At 38.2% G+C, this 17659-nt stretch overlaps 1 protein-coding gene and 1 pseudogene across 3 annotated transcripts; both read left to right on the top strand.

Moving 5' to 3' along the window:
* Positions 1-2814: 2814 nt before the first annotated feature.
* LOC146371300 (uncharacterized) lies at positions 2815-5435 on the top strand. 2 transcript variants are annotated; one of them, XR_014797125.1, is made up of 2 exons: positions 2815-3004; positions 3627-3738. XR_014797125.1 is itself a non-coding variant. In XM_084907814.1 (2 exons), exons 1-2 carry the CDS (start codon positions 3390-3392, stop codon positions 5070-5072), a joined length of 1560 nt encoding a protein of 519 aa, XP_084763940.1. In that variant the 5' UTR covers positions 3366-3389; the 3' UTR covers positions 5073-5435. The 2 variants fall into 2 exon arrangements, 1 of the variants encoding a protein (XP_084763940.1); XM_084907814.1 differs by lacking the exon at positions 2815-3004 and adding an exon at positions 3366-3503 and having other exon boundaries at positions 3627-5435.
* Positions 5436-11574: 6139 nt separating this feature from the next.
* LOC146371299 (uncharacterized) lies at positions 11575-15003 on the top strand (annotated as a pseudogene). The gene is made up of 7 exons (XR_014797126.1): positions 11575-12073; positions 12345-12701; positions 12790-13009; positions 13332-13545; positions 13721-13868; positions 13974-14075; positions 14308-15003. The product of XR_014797126.1 is annotated as an uncharacterized LOC146371299 (transcript).
* Positions 15004-17659: the final 2656 nt, after the last annotated feature.

Here is a 17659-nt window from a genome sequence, read left to right as displayed (position 1 = left end):
TTTCTCGACGTCTGCTCTCTGGTGGCCCATCAGCTCCGGTGTGCCCTCTGCTTCACCCTGCGTGATGTAGGCGGCCTCAATCTCCTCATTCACGTCAATCACTTTGGAGCCCTCTGCTGTGAGTCTCTTGAAGGAATCCTGCAGCTCCTCTACAGACATATCCATGTGGGTCCTTATTATATGGTTGGTGAGTCTGGAAAACAGTCTTTTTGCAGTGGTTCGCTCTATTTTCAGCTCTTCGAGTGACTTGGACTCAGCCATACTGCTTTCTTGGTTATTGATTGGACAGGCAAACGGCAAGTTGCGATTTCCTCCAGGCCCCCAGGTGGAGTCTTCTCCGTCTTTGTGGTGAGCTTTTGTGGAGTCTTCACTGGTCAAGGCCGGTTTCTCTACTGGCCAGGGCGGTTTTTCACTGTCAAGTGTTCTCTGTCTGTGAGGTGCCCACACTTGAAAAAGACCAGACTTTGAATTTCACTCACTTTATTTTGACCAGCTAGTTTGATGGCTGGTAAGTAGATGGATAGATATAGATAGGTGAAAAACCTTTCAACACAAAAAATAAAGAACATTTCATTAATCATTCAGATAAATTAAATGCATTATACAGAATAGAAATGAAATAACAAAAATATATACACTTCAGTAAAGCCATTTAACATAGCTAAAGCTAAATACTTTTGTCTAAACTATCATTTAACCCAGTTTAAGTCAGTTTTACATTCATTGGTTTTTAATCACAGAGCTGAGTAATTTCAAACAACGAAGATGAAATAAACTGGTTCTTGAATACACAAAATGTGTCTACCTTGCATTTTTCACTTTTTATAAACAATTACATTTTTAAAGTATACATTTTAAAGTTTAGAGACTTTAACCAAGGATTTTCTTTTACAAAGAATTATTTTCCTTAAATTAAACCAAACATATTTACACTAGTTTTAAGATTTACCAAGGATTTGGGGTAACTATTTTTAGTATTAATTAACATAAATATGTGGGAAACACTATCTACATAAACAATTTATTCAAACTTAAACATTCATTTTAATATCAATATAATTTTTTAAACTTAAATGCAGTAACTATTTCCCAAAGCATAAATACATTTCCACAATTGAGCTTCCATAGTTCCCGAACATATAAACAGCAAATATGAGTCCAAGAGCTTACCGATAGCCCGTCTAGCTCAAAGTCTTCCTCACAGTGGACCGTGGATTGTGCTTTGTTTGCTGTCCTCTCAGTATGTCGCACCCGGGTCAAATGACTGCTGCATGCATTTTAAGGTCTACTAGGCATGCCAGCCCTTGATTGCTCTAATTCAGCTCACCTGGCGGAGCGGTGCGCACCAGGCCACGCTTAGTTATAGATTGCACACAAGGTCTAATCAGCAGCCATGCGCAAGCAGCAGCACAGAGCAGGTAGTGGGCAGGAGGAGGAAGAGAGGAGTAACAGCCACACCTACTAGGTCAGCGCGACACAGTTTTTCTTTCAACGCTCAGATGCAGAAGATTCCTGTGACTCCAAATTCAAACGGAGTTAGGTAACAACTAACATGGAACATGAAGGGGGTGGACATCTCAATTTTTGCTTCTATATACAATTTAGTGGTTTGTACGTTCATAAAACACAGTCAGTATGATAGGTAAATTTCTTCTTCATTGATTTAAAATAAACTCTTATAGGTGTTATTTCATTTTACCTTATTTGTGACCATTTTTTTGTTTTTACAGCTACAGTTTGTAATACCCCCCTCCCCCCATGAACTTGGTATTTCCCAAACTAGCGCGGCATCAGCTCCACACTACAACATATTTTCTGCTTGACTTAGTCTAATACAATGGCCTGTTGGAGGTGTGTGATTTGCTTCGTCTTTGTGGCGTTAACATTGAAGTCTCTCTTAAGTCACATTAATACTGCACACAGTCGCAGTCCAGATTTCCGTGTCATTTGTGGAGTCGATGGATGCGCCGAGGATTACCGTGTTTTCAACTCGTTATACCACCATCTCAGACGCACACATCCACAATACATCGCCACTGGGAACCCGCCTACAGGATGGCTGACAGCTTCATCCGATGCAAATGTATTAGGAGGCGAAAATTTTGGTACAGCCATTTTTGCCGACTATACTGCCGAACCCAGACAAATTGTTAGCAATGGCAATGGCACAGAAGTAGAGCCACCACCACTAGACCCCCCAGTAACATCGGAGGTGTTGGAGAAGGAGCGACAGGAAAGTCAGAACGTGATGGAGCAAGACGCAGCTGAGCTTCAAACACCTCGTCAGAATCAGGTAATGTACTTTATGTATTTCTGTGTGTACGCGCGTGAATTTTTAAATGTATGTGTGTTGTTTAACCTTAACCAAGCACAGTTACCCCAATTCAGCTTTAGTAAAACCGTAGTAAAGCCTAACTAGAGAAAATGTACTCAGTTCAAGTGAAGATTATAGTTTTAAAGTTATGTGTTTTCTAAGATAAACTACTTGATTAGAATATTTTAATAGGTATGAAGGCCAGTGCTGAATTTCAAATGCATGAATCCGCTGAAATTCAGGCTTGCACAACAATGTAGGCTTAGTTACCATACTTAAACATAATAAATAAACTCATTATTTACCAGTGTTGTGTACCTGCCTTGGTTGTTGTTAGATGCTCCATGAACCAAGCAGCTTTCAAATTTTTCTTTCAGTTAACTTCAGAGTAGATTCCATAAAGATTGGTTACATTTCATTAAATAACTCTTAAATTGTTCATAACATTTGCAGCTTCATTAGCTATCCATTGTAGTATGAATCTTTCAATAGCAAAAATGTACAACAGTTTGGAATATTTCTTTGTTTTATTTTGCATCTGGTGGAATTTGAAACACATTCTGAGTGAGTCATTTTTCTTACACAATTGTTTTTCTTTTTGTACTGTAGGGTAAAAGAGAAACTGTTGATCTTGCCAGATGTGCAGCTGCATTTGCTATTGGTGTGCGGGAGCAATGCCACCTATCACAGGTACTGCTTCATCTGATATTATGGGGGTGTCATTGTTAACTTGTTAATAAGTCTGGTTCAATGTAAGGCTGCAACTAATGATTTTTTTTCATAATCTGTCCACTATCTTTGCAATTAATTGATTGGTTTTCATCGCTGGTTTTATTCAGCTATTACTTTCACCTATATAAGTTATTAAGAACAAATGTACATTACGAAGAAGTTAAGCACAAGAGTTGTGCAGTTCACTGCAACGTATGTAACTCTGGGCACACTCAACAGTTTAAAATAGGCTTAACAGTGTAAAATGTGTTCACTTTTAGGCATAAAAGACAAATGAAGTAGAATTACATAAAAATAAATAAATGAGGTAATCATTTGTTCACTTTTTCTGTTGTAACCTTTCATGCTCCTCCATCTTGCTCGGTGCAATGTGTTTGTGCCACGTGAGTCATGCATGTGGCATGTCATGCAAAACAATGCCAATTATTGGCTGATTTCTTCTTCTACTGCTCCACTGGTAAATTACAACATTCAGTGGCTCATTAATTTGAGCTAAAGAAATAGAGTTGCATTTTGCTTCTGTTATATTTTCTATTTACGTTTTCATGTCTCTGATGTGTTTTTTTTTTCCCCCCATCAGAGGAGTGTCAACAACATTGTCCTTGGTGTTCAACAGTATCAAACAGCTCTTCTGACGTCCTTGAGGGGAAAAATAAAGACCATCCTTGAAAGGCAACCTGACAGCAATGGACCTTTACAACAAGAAGTTCTTTCAACACTGGACAACTTTCAGGATCCCTTTCCCATATGTGCAGCTTCAAACCTACAGGACCGTGTAACACAGATGCATTTCAACCCTGTCACACCTGAGGAGATCATCATTTCCAAGTATGCCTGTAGAGTTAAAAAGGGAGAATCGAGAGTTCTTGCAATCAAAAACAAGTCTTTCTACTACATTCCTTTGATTGAAAGTTTGAAACAGCTATTATCCAATTCAAGACTATTTGACATGCTCAGTGCTGGACCTCAGAGTTGCCCCAACGCCAGTTTTTTGTATGACATTAATGATGGAATTATTTTCAAAACCCACCCACTGTTTTCAAAGAAGAACTCTGCTTTACAACTGATACTCTATTCTGATGAGATAGAAATGTGTAACCCCCTAGGGTCACGTGCGAGTGTAAATAAACTACTAATGTTTTATTACACCTTAGGCAACATAGACCCTAAGTTTAGATCAAAGTTGGCTTCCATCAGACTTCTCGCAATCGCAAAGTCTAGGGACATAGATGAGTGTGGGGTAGATATAATACTGCGGAGAATCAATGAGGACTTGAAGTTACTGTACGATGGTGTTATGATTAACACTGTCAATGGGGAATTTTATTTAAATGGAGCAGTTGTTGCTGTGTGTGGAGACACTCTGGCCCAGCATGAGCTTGCAGGATTTAAGGAAGGAGTTGGTTTTGCGTATAGCAAATGTCGTCATTGTGAGTGTACTTTTGATGAAATGCAAGAAAATTTCAATGAACATAGTTTCACCAGACGGGCATTGGACGGACACATTAGGCAGTGCATTGAAATAGAAAGGGCAACTACTGAATTTTTGAAATCCTCGCTCAAAACGACTTTTGGCATAAATAGACAAAGCAAATTAATTGATTTCCCAGGTTTTAATCTCATAGAGCAGATGCCACAGGATATTATGCATGTAATTCTTGAAGGAGTGGCACCAATGGAAATTAAGTGTGTGTTGAAATACCTTGTTTTATCTGGAAATTTGGAATTGGACTTGTTTAATTCTGCCATGCAGAACTTTCCTTTTTCATCAGAGGACATACGTGACAAGCCTTCACCAATTAGTATTGCTACTTTAGCTTCAAGTGACAACAGACTCAAACAATCCTCTGGACAAATGCTTATATTGATCAAGATTTTGCCATTCTTATTGTACAGTGTTGTAGAGAAAAATCCCTTTATCCAGTTTATTTTGGATTTAATTGAAATTGTTAAAATACTTTTTGCCCCAGTTGTGTCTTTACAAACTGTGTCCAAACTAAAAAAAAATGATAGAAGATCATCTTAATCAATTCAGGCAACTATTCCCAGAAAAAAATGTAATCCCAAAGCAACATTACATGCTGCATCTTCCCTCTCAGATTATTGCCCTGGGACCTGTAATACGTCATATGTGCATGAGATTCGAGTCTAAACACAGTTTTTTTAAACAATGGTCATCCAAATTAAACTTTAAGAATGTGTGCAAGTCTCTTGTAAACCACAATCAGCTGCTGGAGTGTTGCCAAAGTGAAGCAGGAACTGAGCATCCGATATTTGTAAATGAGAAAGAACTAGGTCCTATATCAGAGGTTGCTAATATGGACCATTTGCAATCAAAGGTTGTAGATTTTTTGGGGATTGAAGATGCTATACATCATGCCGTTAGAGTAAAGTGCCTTATTTTACATGGAAACAAATACATCTGTGACAGGTCTCTTATACTCATTTCAGCAAATGGTTTAAACCCTATCTTTGGACTTGTAAAAAACATTTTTATTGTTAATAGTGTACTTTATTGTTTTGAATACCAGGTGTATGAAACCTTGGGTTTCAACAAAGACTTTCTTGCCTATGAAATTGCAATTCCCAACCTTGCCCAAGCAACTGAACTGACTGATGTTGAAGACCTACTTGATTTTACGTCATATTACCCAGTCAATTTCAGAAACAGTGTCTATGTTATGACAAAATATAACCTTGAAGATGTCCTTTCTTTAAAAACCTGAAATAAATACCTTCCAATGAGTGACTTTCTTATTTCAAGGAAAAAGGTGAATGTTTCTTATTTTGAGATAATTTTTGTTTTGCACTCTATCTAAAAGCTATTTTTGCTTGAAATAAATGTAAAATGGTTCATTTTTAGATATACAGACTAAATAAGAAAAAAAAGTAATATATACTTGAAACAAGTTTAATCATCTAACACATGAGACTGGAAACTAGCTTGTAATGTTCAAAACAAGATGGACAAGATAATCTGGCTAAAATTAAGACAATAAATCTTGTCAAGCTACAAGGAATTTGCTGTGCAGCTAAGAGTGTTTATATTTCTGTTTGTACTCAACCAGCTGCATAGTTAACCGCTGGCTCTCTGCTCTGTAACGGAAACTGTGTGCCGTCATATTATCTGTCAGCAACAGGAAACCGCCACCCAAGAGTAAGAAACGACCTTGTAGAGAACACAACGTTTTGAGAAGTCACACCTGCATGCTTGACTAGATAAGCATAGTATTTCCTTTTTTGTATGCTTCATGCTGTGTATAAATAAAGGCAGAGAGCTGCTGCAGGGTGTGAGTCTCCGTTGAGTTCTCACCCGTGCACGTTAAACTGCTGAAGTGTCTGAGTGTTATTTCATTATATCTGAGTGTTTGATAAAAGATTATCTCTAACACCAAAGAACTGTATTAGAAGGTAAGATCACACTAATTGAAGTTAAGCAGGCAATTGGCAGTCTTAGATTGGGCAAATCTCCAGGCAACGATGGATTTCCATCAGATTTTTATAAGGTGTTCGTGGGCGAATTAGCTCCAAGACTACTGTCGGTTTATGAAAATGCGTTTCAAAGAGGGAGACTACCATTTAGTATGCGATCGGCAGTGATCACGTTATTACATAAAAAAGGGAAAGACCCACAGCAATGTGGGAATTACTGCCCAATTTCATTAATTAATGTGGACGAAAAGATTGTTTCCAAGATACTAGCTTTTAGGCTTGAGAAAGTTCTTCCGTGTTTGGTGCATAGGGATCAGGTCGGTTTTGTGAAAAACAAAAGTTCTGCAGATAATCTACGTAGGTTATTGCACATATTCTGGAAGAGCAGGACTAATTTAGACCCTGTCGTCGCGTTCTCCTTAGATGCAGAGAAGGCCTTCGATAAAGTTGAGTATCCTTTTCTGTTTTATACGTTGAAGAGATTCGGTTTTGGTCCCTTTTTTAGGCAGTGGATTCAGGTGGTATACACAGATCCAATTACTACCAATTACTACCAGTTACTACCAATGGGATAATGTCACCCTCCTTTTCGTTAAGTCGGGGTACTAGACAAGGTTCACCATTATCACCTCTCATTTTCGCCCTGTTTTTGGAGCCTTTAGCTATTGCATTACGTGAATGTAAGCAAATCAGAGGGGTGGATATGGGTCGAGAAGAACATAAAACTTTTTTGTATGCAGATGACATTTTACTGATCTCAAGTAACCCAGAACAGGCCGTTCCTGCAATTTCCTCAATTATTGATTCCTTTTCTGTAATCTCTGGCTACACCATAAATTGGTCTAAGTCGGAAGTTATGCCCATTTCTAAATTGTGTCCTCCAGTTATGAGGAGCTCATGGCAGTTCAAGTGGATGCCCGAGGGTTTGACTTACTTGGGGATTAAACTGACCCCTGGTTTAGACAACATAATGCAAGTAAATATCTCCCCAGTGATTCAAAACATTCGTCCGCTGTTGCAGAATTGGGTTAAAATAAATCTGTCCCTTTTGGGCAGAATTAATTTGGTGAAGATGATTATTGCCTCTACACTTCAGTACTTTCTTCACATGTTACCGATAGCAGTCCCACATAATTTGCTAAAGCTTTATAATACATGTGTGGAGGGTTTTGTGTGGGCAGGCAAAAAGCCATCTTTTAATCGGTCCAAACTATATGCTGCTAAAGATAGTGGCGGGTTGGCATTGTCCAAGATGGTCTGGTATCACTATGCTTTCTCCCTCTCTCAGTTAGTTAAGATACATAATTCCTTTACGGAGAAGCCATCATGGGTTGCGATTGAGGAAAGTCTTGTGGCTCCTTCATCTTTAGAGGCCTTCCTCACTCAGAGGGGAAGACCAGTACCGTTTAAAGATCCAGTATTGGCTTTCATGCAAGAGACCTGGTTTAGAGCTCACCAATATACCAACATTAGCCCTTATCTTACCTCTAGAGCCTCTATCTGGTATAATAAGAAAATATTAATTGGTAAGAAACCGGTCAAGTGGGAGGCTTGGGCTAGGACAGGTATCAATCAGGTGGGGGATTTATTTGGGCAGACTGGCATGAAATCGTTTGCAGAAATCAGACAAGAATTTAATCTGGATCCAAGGGAAATTTGGAGGTTTTTTTTCAAATAAGACACTGTATTAAAACCATTTTGAATAATAACCCAGACCCTCCATCTAGTATTCAGGAGATGTTTGCAGCTCCTGGCATTAATAGAATCAGGGCATCCAAATTCTATGGGATCTTCAGAGAGGCACACTCTCCCAATTTGGGGGGACTGAGGCAGTGTTGGGAGAAGGATCTGGGTATCCAGATTTTAGAGGACAGTTGGAAGAAGCTGGTTTCATCATGGTATGTTTGTTCACCTGAAACACAGTCTCAACTTATCCAGTACAAGTTGCTTCACAGAAATTACTGGACTCCCAGTAAATTAGTCGGGCTGAAGCTTGTGGATAATGACACCTGTTGGAAATGTCAGGAGGAAGCCGGGACTCTAGTTCATATGTTGTATACATGTCGGAAAAATGATTATTTGTGGGACGGGATCATTAACTTGGTGAATGATATTTTTAAACTTAATCTTTCTAAATCTCCAGCTGTGTGTGTCCTGGGCCTGTTACCTGACAACAGTATCCTTTCAAAAAAACAGAGACTGTGGATACGTCTGGCTTTCATAACAGGATGCAGGATAATACTGAGGCACTGGAAGTCATCCAGCCCCTGTTCTCTCAGGGAATGGACTGAACAAATGTCTAAGATGGCATCATATGAATGGGTTATGTACAGAATTAAGAGGAGAGAAGATATTTTTGAGCAGGTCTGGGGTCCTTTTTTGTCGACAATGTCTCTTAGATATTGTGATAAGTGTTCTTTTGGGGGGGGGGGTTTCATGTGTCGTTGGTATTTTTGTTGTTGTTCTTTTACTTTGAAAGTCAGTAGAGGGAAGAAATTGTCTAATGTTATCAGTGCACTGCAAAAAACGATTTTCAAGAAAGTAAAAAAAACCTTGTTTATGGACATTTTTTCTTATTTTTTGCCTAAAAACAAAATATATTCTTAACAAGCAAGTTTTGGGCAAGAAAATAAAGCTTATTGTAGGAAAATATGTCTAACTTTTCCTTAAAAGGATATTTCAGCTCATCTTGAGCTTTATTTACCAGTTACAAGGCATGACAATGGTTTGGTTGAATTTCCAGAATAAAAATAAGATTATTTTTCTCATTTCAAGAGTAAGGGCACTTAAACAGCTGCTCAGTTTAAGAAATGTATTTATTGACACTAAAGTTAAATATAATTGCTGTCAAGTTTGACACAATATGCAGTATATGAACAAAGGCAGGAACTAAAAGCATATGGTAAACATGAAATACAGACCCATTTGAAAAACAGAAACAGCACAACTCATTCACTTTAGGCCATATCAAACAGAATAATAGATCAGCATCAGTATATCTATACTATGGCAATGCTAAAATCGCATTCAACTGTCAGAATTTATAAAACAACAACTTCATTTTAAAAATTGTCACAAAACTGTCCAAAACAATAACCTGAAAATACAGTTCAAGCATGTAAAGCAGTGTACCTTTTATAAAACATATGTTGAGCTCACGTGTAGTCCAATTACATCACCCAGGTAATATTTCATGACCGCACATGTCATATCTTTGTGTGTGAAACTGTAATATGGAATGAAATCTCATATCATATCATTGTTGGCTGGCTTTCCACCACTGAATCGGTCCTGTATGCCCACATGTTACTCAGATTTCTGTTCACTGCTGATGAGGGTTCCCTCCTAGAACTGCAATTGAGATTAGTTGATTAATTGACTAGTTGCGGATAAGGAAATTAAATACAAGGTACACTGATAATTTCTAAATAATTCTAATGTCAGAAATATACTGCATTTTATAATTTACTCTAAAATATGCATGTTTTCAAGCTGAGTTTAATAAATGGATATTCATTTAATGCTCATTGCTATTTGGCAGCTTAACTGTAGTTTAAAAGCCTTGAAAAATCCTCAAAAACCTAAACTGGGAAAGCTAAACTAAAGAACACAGGAAACATGGAAAATGTTGCAAAAACCTTACAACCTTGAACAAGGAACATAAGACATGAAAACATCAGGGAGGGAACACAGATGATAACACAGGAGAGAATACAGACGATCCGACAAAGAACACACTAAATATACACACACAAAAGGAAACGAGGAATTGGCAGACAGGCACGAAACACAGCTGACACTAATCAGATGAGAAGAGACCAGGAGGAAGCAAAACAGAATACACCGATGCAGGGCAGGGACAGGAATAAACACGAATATCGAACCAGGGACAATACACTGAAGACAAGGGAGGTACAGAGAACACCTAAACACTGGAAATAATTAACAAATAACCAGGAAACTAACTGACACAATGAATATTAATAAACACAAACAACCAAGGAGACTGCGGACCATGACAATCGGTTTATTTAAAACAAAAGTTTAAAAAAATACAAAATGTTGTTTTCTCTAGTAGAAGAAATTAAACACTATCAGAAGATTCTTTATAAATAGATAGCATTGTTGTGGATTATAAGGAATAAGCATTAACATATCTACTGTTAAGCTGTAAAAACAAGTAGACATCTAACATGAATATTTTATATGATTATTTTCAAAGATATCAAAGTATATAGTCAGTCTCACCTTACAGATTTTTGTGTCCTAATCGATCCGCTGCATCGTCCATTGGCAAGGTGGTCGGAGTGTGTTCGAAGAATGTGATACCAAAATTAGCTGTAAACACGATATTCTTTGACACATCCATCTATGCCACAAACTTCACGGAAATCTGGACTATGGCTATGTGCAGAATTAATATGACTCAGTAGGGATTTGAGGGTCAGACCCACAAAAACGATGTAGATAACACAGCGCCAAATCATTTTGTTTTACTGGTCTGTGAACTACTTTTCCGTAAAGTCAAGATAACCAGGATTATTCCATTATGGGGTAGGAATGGCTATCCTAATTCAGTGCCTTATAACATCTGTAGTAAGTAATAGTACCCACACGTCAGTATTTACAGAACATAATCTAACTAAATAGTCAAATATTTAAATATATATCATTTTATAGGTATAAAAGAGCGAACTAAACCATTTCCGTACACAACCCCATACTCCTGAGTTGGTACAGCCCACCTTCCCGCCTCTAGCTCCGTGCCTAAGCGGTTGGATTGCAGGATCAGTAATATTTTGGGGTCTGGGTGTAGATGCGATACAGTTGGTACAGTGTGAAGAAATTAAGGCACACTATGGAAAAACTGGACGAAATAACAATTGCCAACCTGAAAGGTATGTGACTGTTTTGTTTTTTCTATGTTTTGTGTTCTGCTATGTTGCATGTTAAGTCGCTAGCATGGCAGGCTATACCCGGTTGTTAGCTTAGCTTAGCTGTGCGGTTAGCTTAGTTGCATTAGCATTTTTAAATATGCTAGTGCAGAGAGTTATGAAAGAATTCATGTCCAGTTATTAGTTTCAGTGTATGTGAATTTATTCAACAAGTGTGCAAAGTGCCATAAGTTAATGCCAGTTTTACAGAAATTGTGGGAGTTTCAAATTTCCATTAGTGAAGTTATTTCATTATATACTTTAGCCCAGGAAGCAAAAAAAAAAATACATTTATATGTATACATGCATTTAATTGATGTATCACAAATATATTACTTTTACCAGTCAATAGGAGGAAGGTAATTTAGAACCTGTGGAGCAGTGAGGAGGGAGAATAATGGAATAGAGTCATGGTTTTAAATGGTAAATATTAAATTATGTTTCCTATGTATCCTGTCTGTTACCCAAGCAAAGCTGTCAGCTGGCTTGCACATGAAGATAATGCAATGTAGTGATAATTGGAAACTCCTATTGCAGAAGCAAATGTTGGAGAAGACCTGCTCTCATCACTTTCACGAGATGACATCAAAGATCTGTTTCCTGGTCCTGAACATTTCCTCAGGCGTCGGCTCTATGGCTTGCAGTGCACAAATGTGAAGAAGTTCTGTCCTATCGCTGTGTGACAAAACTGAGAACACACCAGCTTGTTTTATGCAGTTTCAAGTAATTCCACCAATACTCACTTAACAGATAGACAGTAGAATCTTCTTTAGTTTTGATTTAAATCAAGTGGCCTACACATTTATTAAATATACATATTTTTTATTGTTCAACACTTTACTGATATTTTGTTGTACTTTCTTTCATATTTAGAGACCTAAAGTTCTTGTGCAATTTTATGTGAAATTAGCCCTATGTACACTGTATTTTAGAACAAGACTGCTGCTGAAAAAACGCTAACAACTACTGGAGATGGTGACTTCTCCAGAGAGGAACCCAGCACTTCTAAGTTTGTGACTATGTCCAACCCAGAGTACATAGTCTTCACAGACAGTGAACTTGAGCAAGCTCGACATTCCTACTTTGAAAAGAAGTGGCTGGGGACAGAGTGTGCTGAACCTTTGTCAAAGGAACTCTTTTGTCGACTCGTAAGAAACACCATGACAAACATGATTTCGATAGCAAGAGCAGCTGAGGACTCCAGACACCCCAGCAAACATGAGGTTGATGCCATGGCAAAGCGATTAATGGAGTACTACCCAATGCTTAAAGAAACGTGTGGTGAGTGGGTAAGTAGCATTTGCTCAATACCACTCTGTGTTAATCATGAGTGATGTATCTTATCATCTTTTAATTTTTATCGTTTGTACCTGTTAGGAGCATGTTGCTAAAAAGCTAATGAAGAGACTCTCCAATGTCAAAAGTCCAAGGAAGGGCAAAAAACCTCCTGCGAAGAAGCCAAGAAAGGATGGGAATGAAAGTGTTGCAAAAAGTGACAGCAGTGGGGAGTCCAGTGCATCAACTATTATTCTAGATAAATCACCAGTTAGATCGATGGGCACCCCAGTGCACCACCAGGATGGCAGTGATGAAGAATGTAAGTATAATATAATGCACCCTCTTATTACACCCTGAGTGTAAATGTGGTTTGGACGATACTTTTTGTTTTTTTGTTAAAAATTCTGCTAACAATGGAACACAACTACTTCACTGTTTATCTTGGAATCTTTGTGTTCCATTTAATAGTGACAACTTGACAGGATGAATGAACAATTTTAAGATAGGTGGTTAGTTAATTTGTTGATCTAATTTACAGATATATTTTGGTATTTTTGTTTTATTGTTTTGCACCAATAACAGATATATAAAGCCTTACTGTGGCAATAAATGCTTTACACACCTCTGCTCTGTGTGTTTAGCTGGTTCAGCTGACTTCTTTGACAGCCAAAAAACCCAGGCAAGACACTACAAGAAATATACAAGACCAAAAAACCGAACAAAGCTGCTGTTACCCAACTGCTGAACCTGGAGTTTGAGTCTAGAAGGCAATTCATTAACTCTGATGCTATAAAGGAGCAGGACAGAGCAGTGAAGATACTAGAGGCATATCCTTGTTTCAGAGAACTGGATCATGTAAGCAGCACTTATTTCTTTTAGCCATCCTGTTATTCCTTTGGGGACATTTTGATATGATTTTCAAATTTCTTAAATACTGGCCCTCATGTTTAAATTGTTATCACTTATTGTCAAGACCAGATACAGAGCTAGACAGATCTATCTCAGTTGGGTTTCTGTCTGTATTTTTCAGGTCCTTGATGAGCTGCGGAGAATTATTCAACCATCCAACTTGAAATACATTTCTGAGATGAAGGATAGATGGGAAATCTTCTACTCGAAGGTGCAGTTTTATGGTGTCATGAAGAAAGTTATGAAGCCGCCAAAAACTTTGGATGGAGGTAATGCTACAGTATCTTGATTTGTCTACATTTATGCTTTTCAGATTACATTATTTGCAATGCTTAATGGTGTTGCCCTGTCTTATTTTTCTTTTTTCAAACCAGTGGAACATGCAGCAGCTGTGTTCAGAGCCCTTCCTGTGCTTTTCTCTTCCAGCACAGTACCACCTAAGAAGCTGGGCATCTGCTTTTTTCCATGTCCTAAAGGTAAGGCTGCAATATTCTATGTGTATATATTGTTGAATTTTGCAGTTACTCATGTTTTCATTTTATATATTTTACTGTGGAGTCAGTCAAATATTCTTAAAGTTCAGATCCCCATAACATGTTGATGTTAATAAAACCTACAAAAAAAGTTGATCTATTTTAAACTGTAATGCAACTCAAAAATTGTGTTTCTTACGGTCTTGCTCTAATCCTCTTTTTTTCTGTCATGTAGACTTCAGAAGACCCTGAAGGCTACCTGCGTCAGCGACCCCTGGCTTGTCCAGTTCTGCTTGTCTCTGAAGGCAACTGCATGATAGCTGTTGGAACCACACCAGTGAGCACTTTTGACCGGAAGGATCTTAATGAGGGACTGCTCTATCTGATGGCATATTACTATGCCCTCCACCTCACATATCCAAAGTGCATTTCCACGCTGCTGTCTGTCTTGCAAACTGAAATACTCAAAGACTCCATCCATGACCGAGATTCAACCCCCTCTTACAAGAAGGCGCTTGGTGAGTGGAAGTCATTCATTGAGTGAGTCTCTCAGATGACAGACTCCATCTGCCTTGTTTATCAGACTCAGTGTTGGTCAGTGAGGTTGTTTTTTTTTCCTCTAGAAAAGTTGTTCAAATGTAAAACACATGTTTGTTTGTGTGGTCGTTAAACTTGTTCTTCTAAAATGTTGTGTAATATAGGATTTGAAATAGTGATTGTTTTAAGCTTCAGCAAAATTTATTTTTGATACCAGCCATGAGTGTGTTATACTGTTATTATTCATGTTAAGAGTATCTGGAATATGCACTTCTTATATTGGCCATGTTACACAGTACCCTGCTGAAATGTATAATTTTAGACATGATTCTCCTGGAACAGACCTCAGTGAGTTACTGACCCATTGCTGTGTCAATAAAAGCGCAAAATCTAAGAGTGCTTTTGCTGTCTTAATTTAAGATGAATTCCCTTATTTTTAGTAGCTTTTTGAAGAGATGGTGTCTTATTCTCAGGAATTTTTGCTGATTATTGTTCTCAGAGTCGAAACATAATTCTTATAGTTAGCTCAATCAAGAAAGAAACAATTCAGTTTCCACGCTTGGAAAGAAAGGGCTTAACCTTTGATAAACGTCTGAGGTGATAGAATGCTGATTTTACCACCCCGTTTACATGGTCATCAAAGGTAAGTGCAGAAGCAATCTTAACTCCAAGATTTGTGATCGAACTCTTTAGTTGGGAAGTCAAAGCTGCAAGATCAACATCCGGAGTATGAGAAGAACGATTTGGGCCAAATAAAATTGCTTCTGTCTTCCGATCATTAAAATTTAAAACGTTTTGCCATCCATGCTTTGACATCAGTAAGGCAGTCAAGCAGAGGTCGACTTGGGAGACTATCAGAATGACTAAAAGGTAAGTAGAGCTGGCAGTCATCTGCGTATAGATGGAATGGCACTTTATGTTTCCGGAAAATCGCACCAAGAGGCAAAAGGTACAGTGAAAACAATAACGGCCCAAGAATAGATCCCTGTGGCACACCCCAAAGCAGAGGGGCCACAGAGGATGAGGCCGACCCCAACTTAACACAAAAGGTCCTATTTAAGAGATAGGACTTTAACCACAAAAGTGCCGAACCAGAAATTCCCACACAGTGCTGTAAGCGGGAGATCAGCACATCGTGATCCACTGTGTCAAATGCAACGGTCATGTCCAACAAGACCAGCACTGCATATTTACCACGGTCTGTCACTATCAGGATGTCATTCATAACTTTTATGAGTGCGGTCTCCGTACTGTGGAATGGCTTAAAGCTGAAAGATTTCTGACAATTTAGAGTCATTCAAGTAGTCCATCAACTGAGTATAAACAATCCTTTCCAGAATCTTACTAAGAAAGGGAAGCTTAGAGATGGGTCTAAAATTTGACATGACTGAACTGTCTAAGCCCGGTTTCTTAAGTAAAGGATGTATAACTGCATGCTTAAATTCCCTAGGTACTTGACCAGACAAAAGACTAGTATTAATAATGTTCAGAATGTGTGGTCCAATGATAGGAAATACCTTTTTAAGAAAACGGGGAGGAACAACGTCATTTGGAGAGCTACACGGTTTAGCATTCAACACAAGTTTCTCTAAATCAGATAAAACAATTGGTAGAAAAGCAGAGAACAGACTTGAGCAAGAACCATGCATGGCTGGGTCAGCAATAGGTAGAGTCGGAGGTCTCAAACTAGCAACCTTTTCTACAAAATAATTAAGAAACTTATTGCACATAACCGCAGAAGAGTGAAAAAGAATATAGCCTTCCGGATTAAGTACAGAATTTGTAGTGTTATATAGAACACGAGGGTTATGCGAGCTGGCAGCAATAAGTTGAGAAAAATAGGAGTGCTTGGCAGCCTTTACTGCTCTCTGATAGACTGATAGACACACAGCCTATCTTTTTTCCACCGTCTTTCACATCTTCTACATTCTTTTCTAGCAGCTCTGGTAAAATCAGTTAGCCAAGGACTAGCCTTTGGCTTGCATTGTCTGAATATAAAAGGAGCGACAGCGTCGAGGCCAAAACTCTCTGCTCTGAAACTCTTCACTCAGTCCTCACGCTGAGAGTTTAGAGGCTGAACTTCTTGTTCCTCCATAACACTGTTTTCATGAAACAGAGCAGAAATGAGCTTCTGTTTCTCAGCAGTTCGCACACAGAGAGCCACTTCTCTCTGCTCAGTCTGAACAAATCAAAGTGAAACATCAGTGAAAACACAGCTGCTGATCAAACTGTGTCAGATTAATGCTTCAATGTTTCACTGTGAGGTTAAAAAATACATAAAAATGATTTAAAGAAGTAGGAGGCAGATTTTCACAATAAGAGCACTTTGTTTTTAATTCAGTTAATGTCAAACTGTCATCAACACCTCTGTGTTGTCTCTGTCTCTGAGCAGATTCAGGCATTACTCAAATAATAAAGGCTTTTTATTACTATTATACTTTTCATTAGTCTCCAGACTGATGATTATAAACAGAATTATTAAAGTTTTTATCATTTCAGGCTGAAAATCAACATGAATTTGGTTTTAATCAAAGAAGCTCCTTTAATGTGTGTCATTAAAATCCTCACACAGACTTAAAAAGGCGACATTAACATTAAAATAAATGAATTAAGCTTCAGCTGAGAGCTTCATGCAGTCATCATAAGCAGCTCATAGCAGTCACAGCTCTTTATTACGCAGCTTTGCAGGAATTAAAGTGGCTGAAGTGTCAGAGTTTGTGTGAGAAGCTACTTTATGGACAGCTGTACACACTTCTTTATTATTTCTTCATGAATCAAACACACAGGTTTGTCTGTAGATGATTTAAAGTGTGTCGTTGTGCAGTTAAAGCTGTTTGTGTGACGCCCTGACCTCCTGTGAATGAAACAGCCAATCAGATCCATCAGAGAGAGAGCAGGAAGTGTTGTGTGTTTGTGACAGAACAAGGAAACAGTGATGATGATGAACATAAAGATCCTCTGATGACGTGTTTGTGTTTCCTGTTACAGTAACGCTTGTTTATCTGTTGCTCTCCTACACTTTCCTATAAATAAAGGAGAAAAAGTCCATT

Source organism: Perissodus microlepis, chromosome 16 (assembly GCF_051167445.1).
Source record: "Perissodus microlepis isolate ML-2025 ecotype Zambia chromosome 16, ASM5116744v1, whole genome shotgun sequence".
NCBI classification, from domain to species: Eukaryota; Metazoa; Chordata; class Actinopteri; order Cichliformes; family Cichlidae; genus Perissodus; species Perissodus microlepis.
The sequence above is the reverse complement of the archived record's forward strand: the minus strand, read 5'-3'. Positions and strand labels throughout refer to the sequence as shown.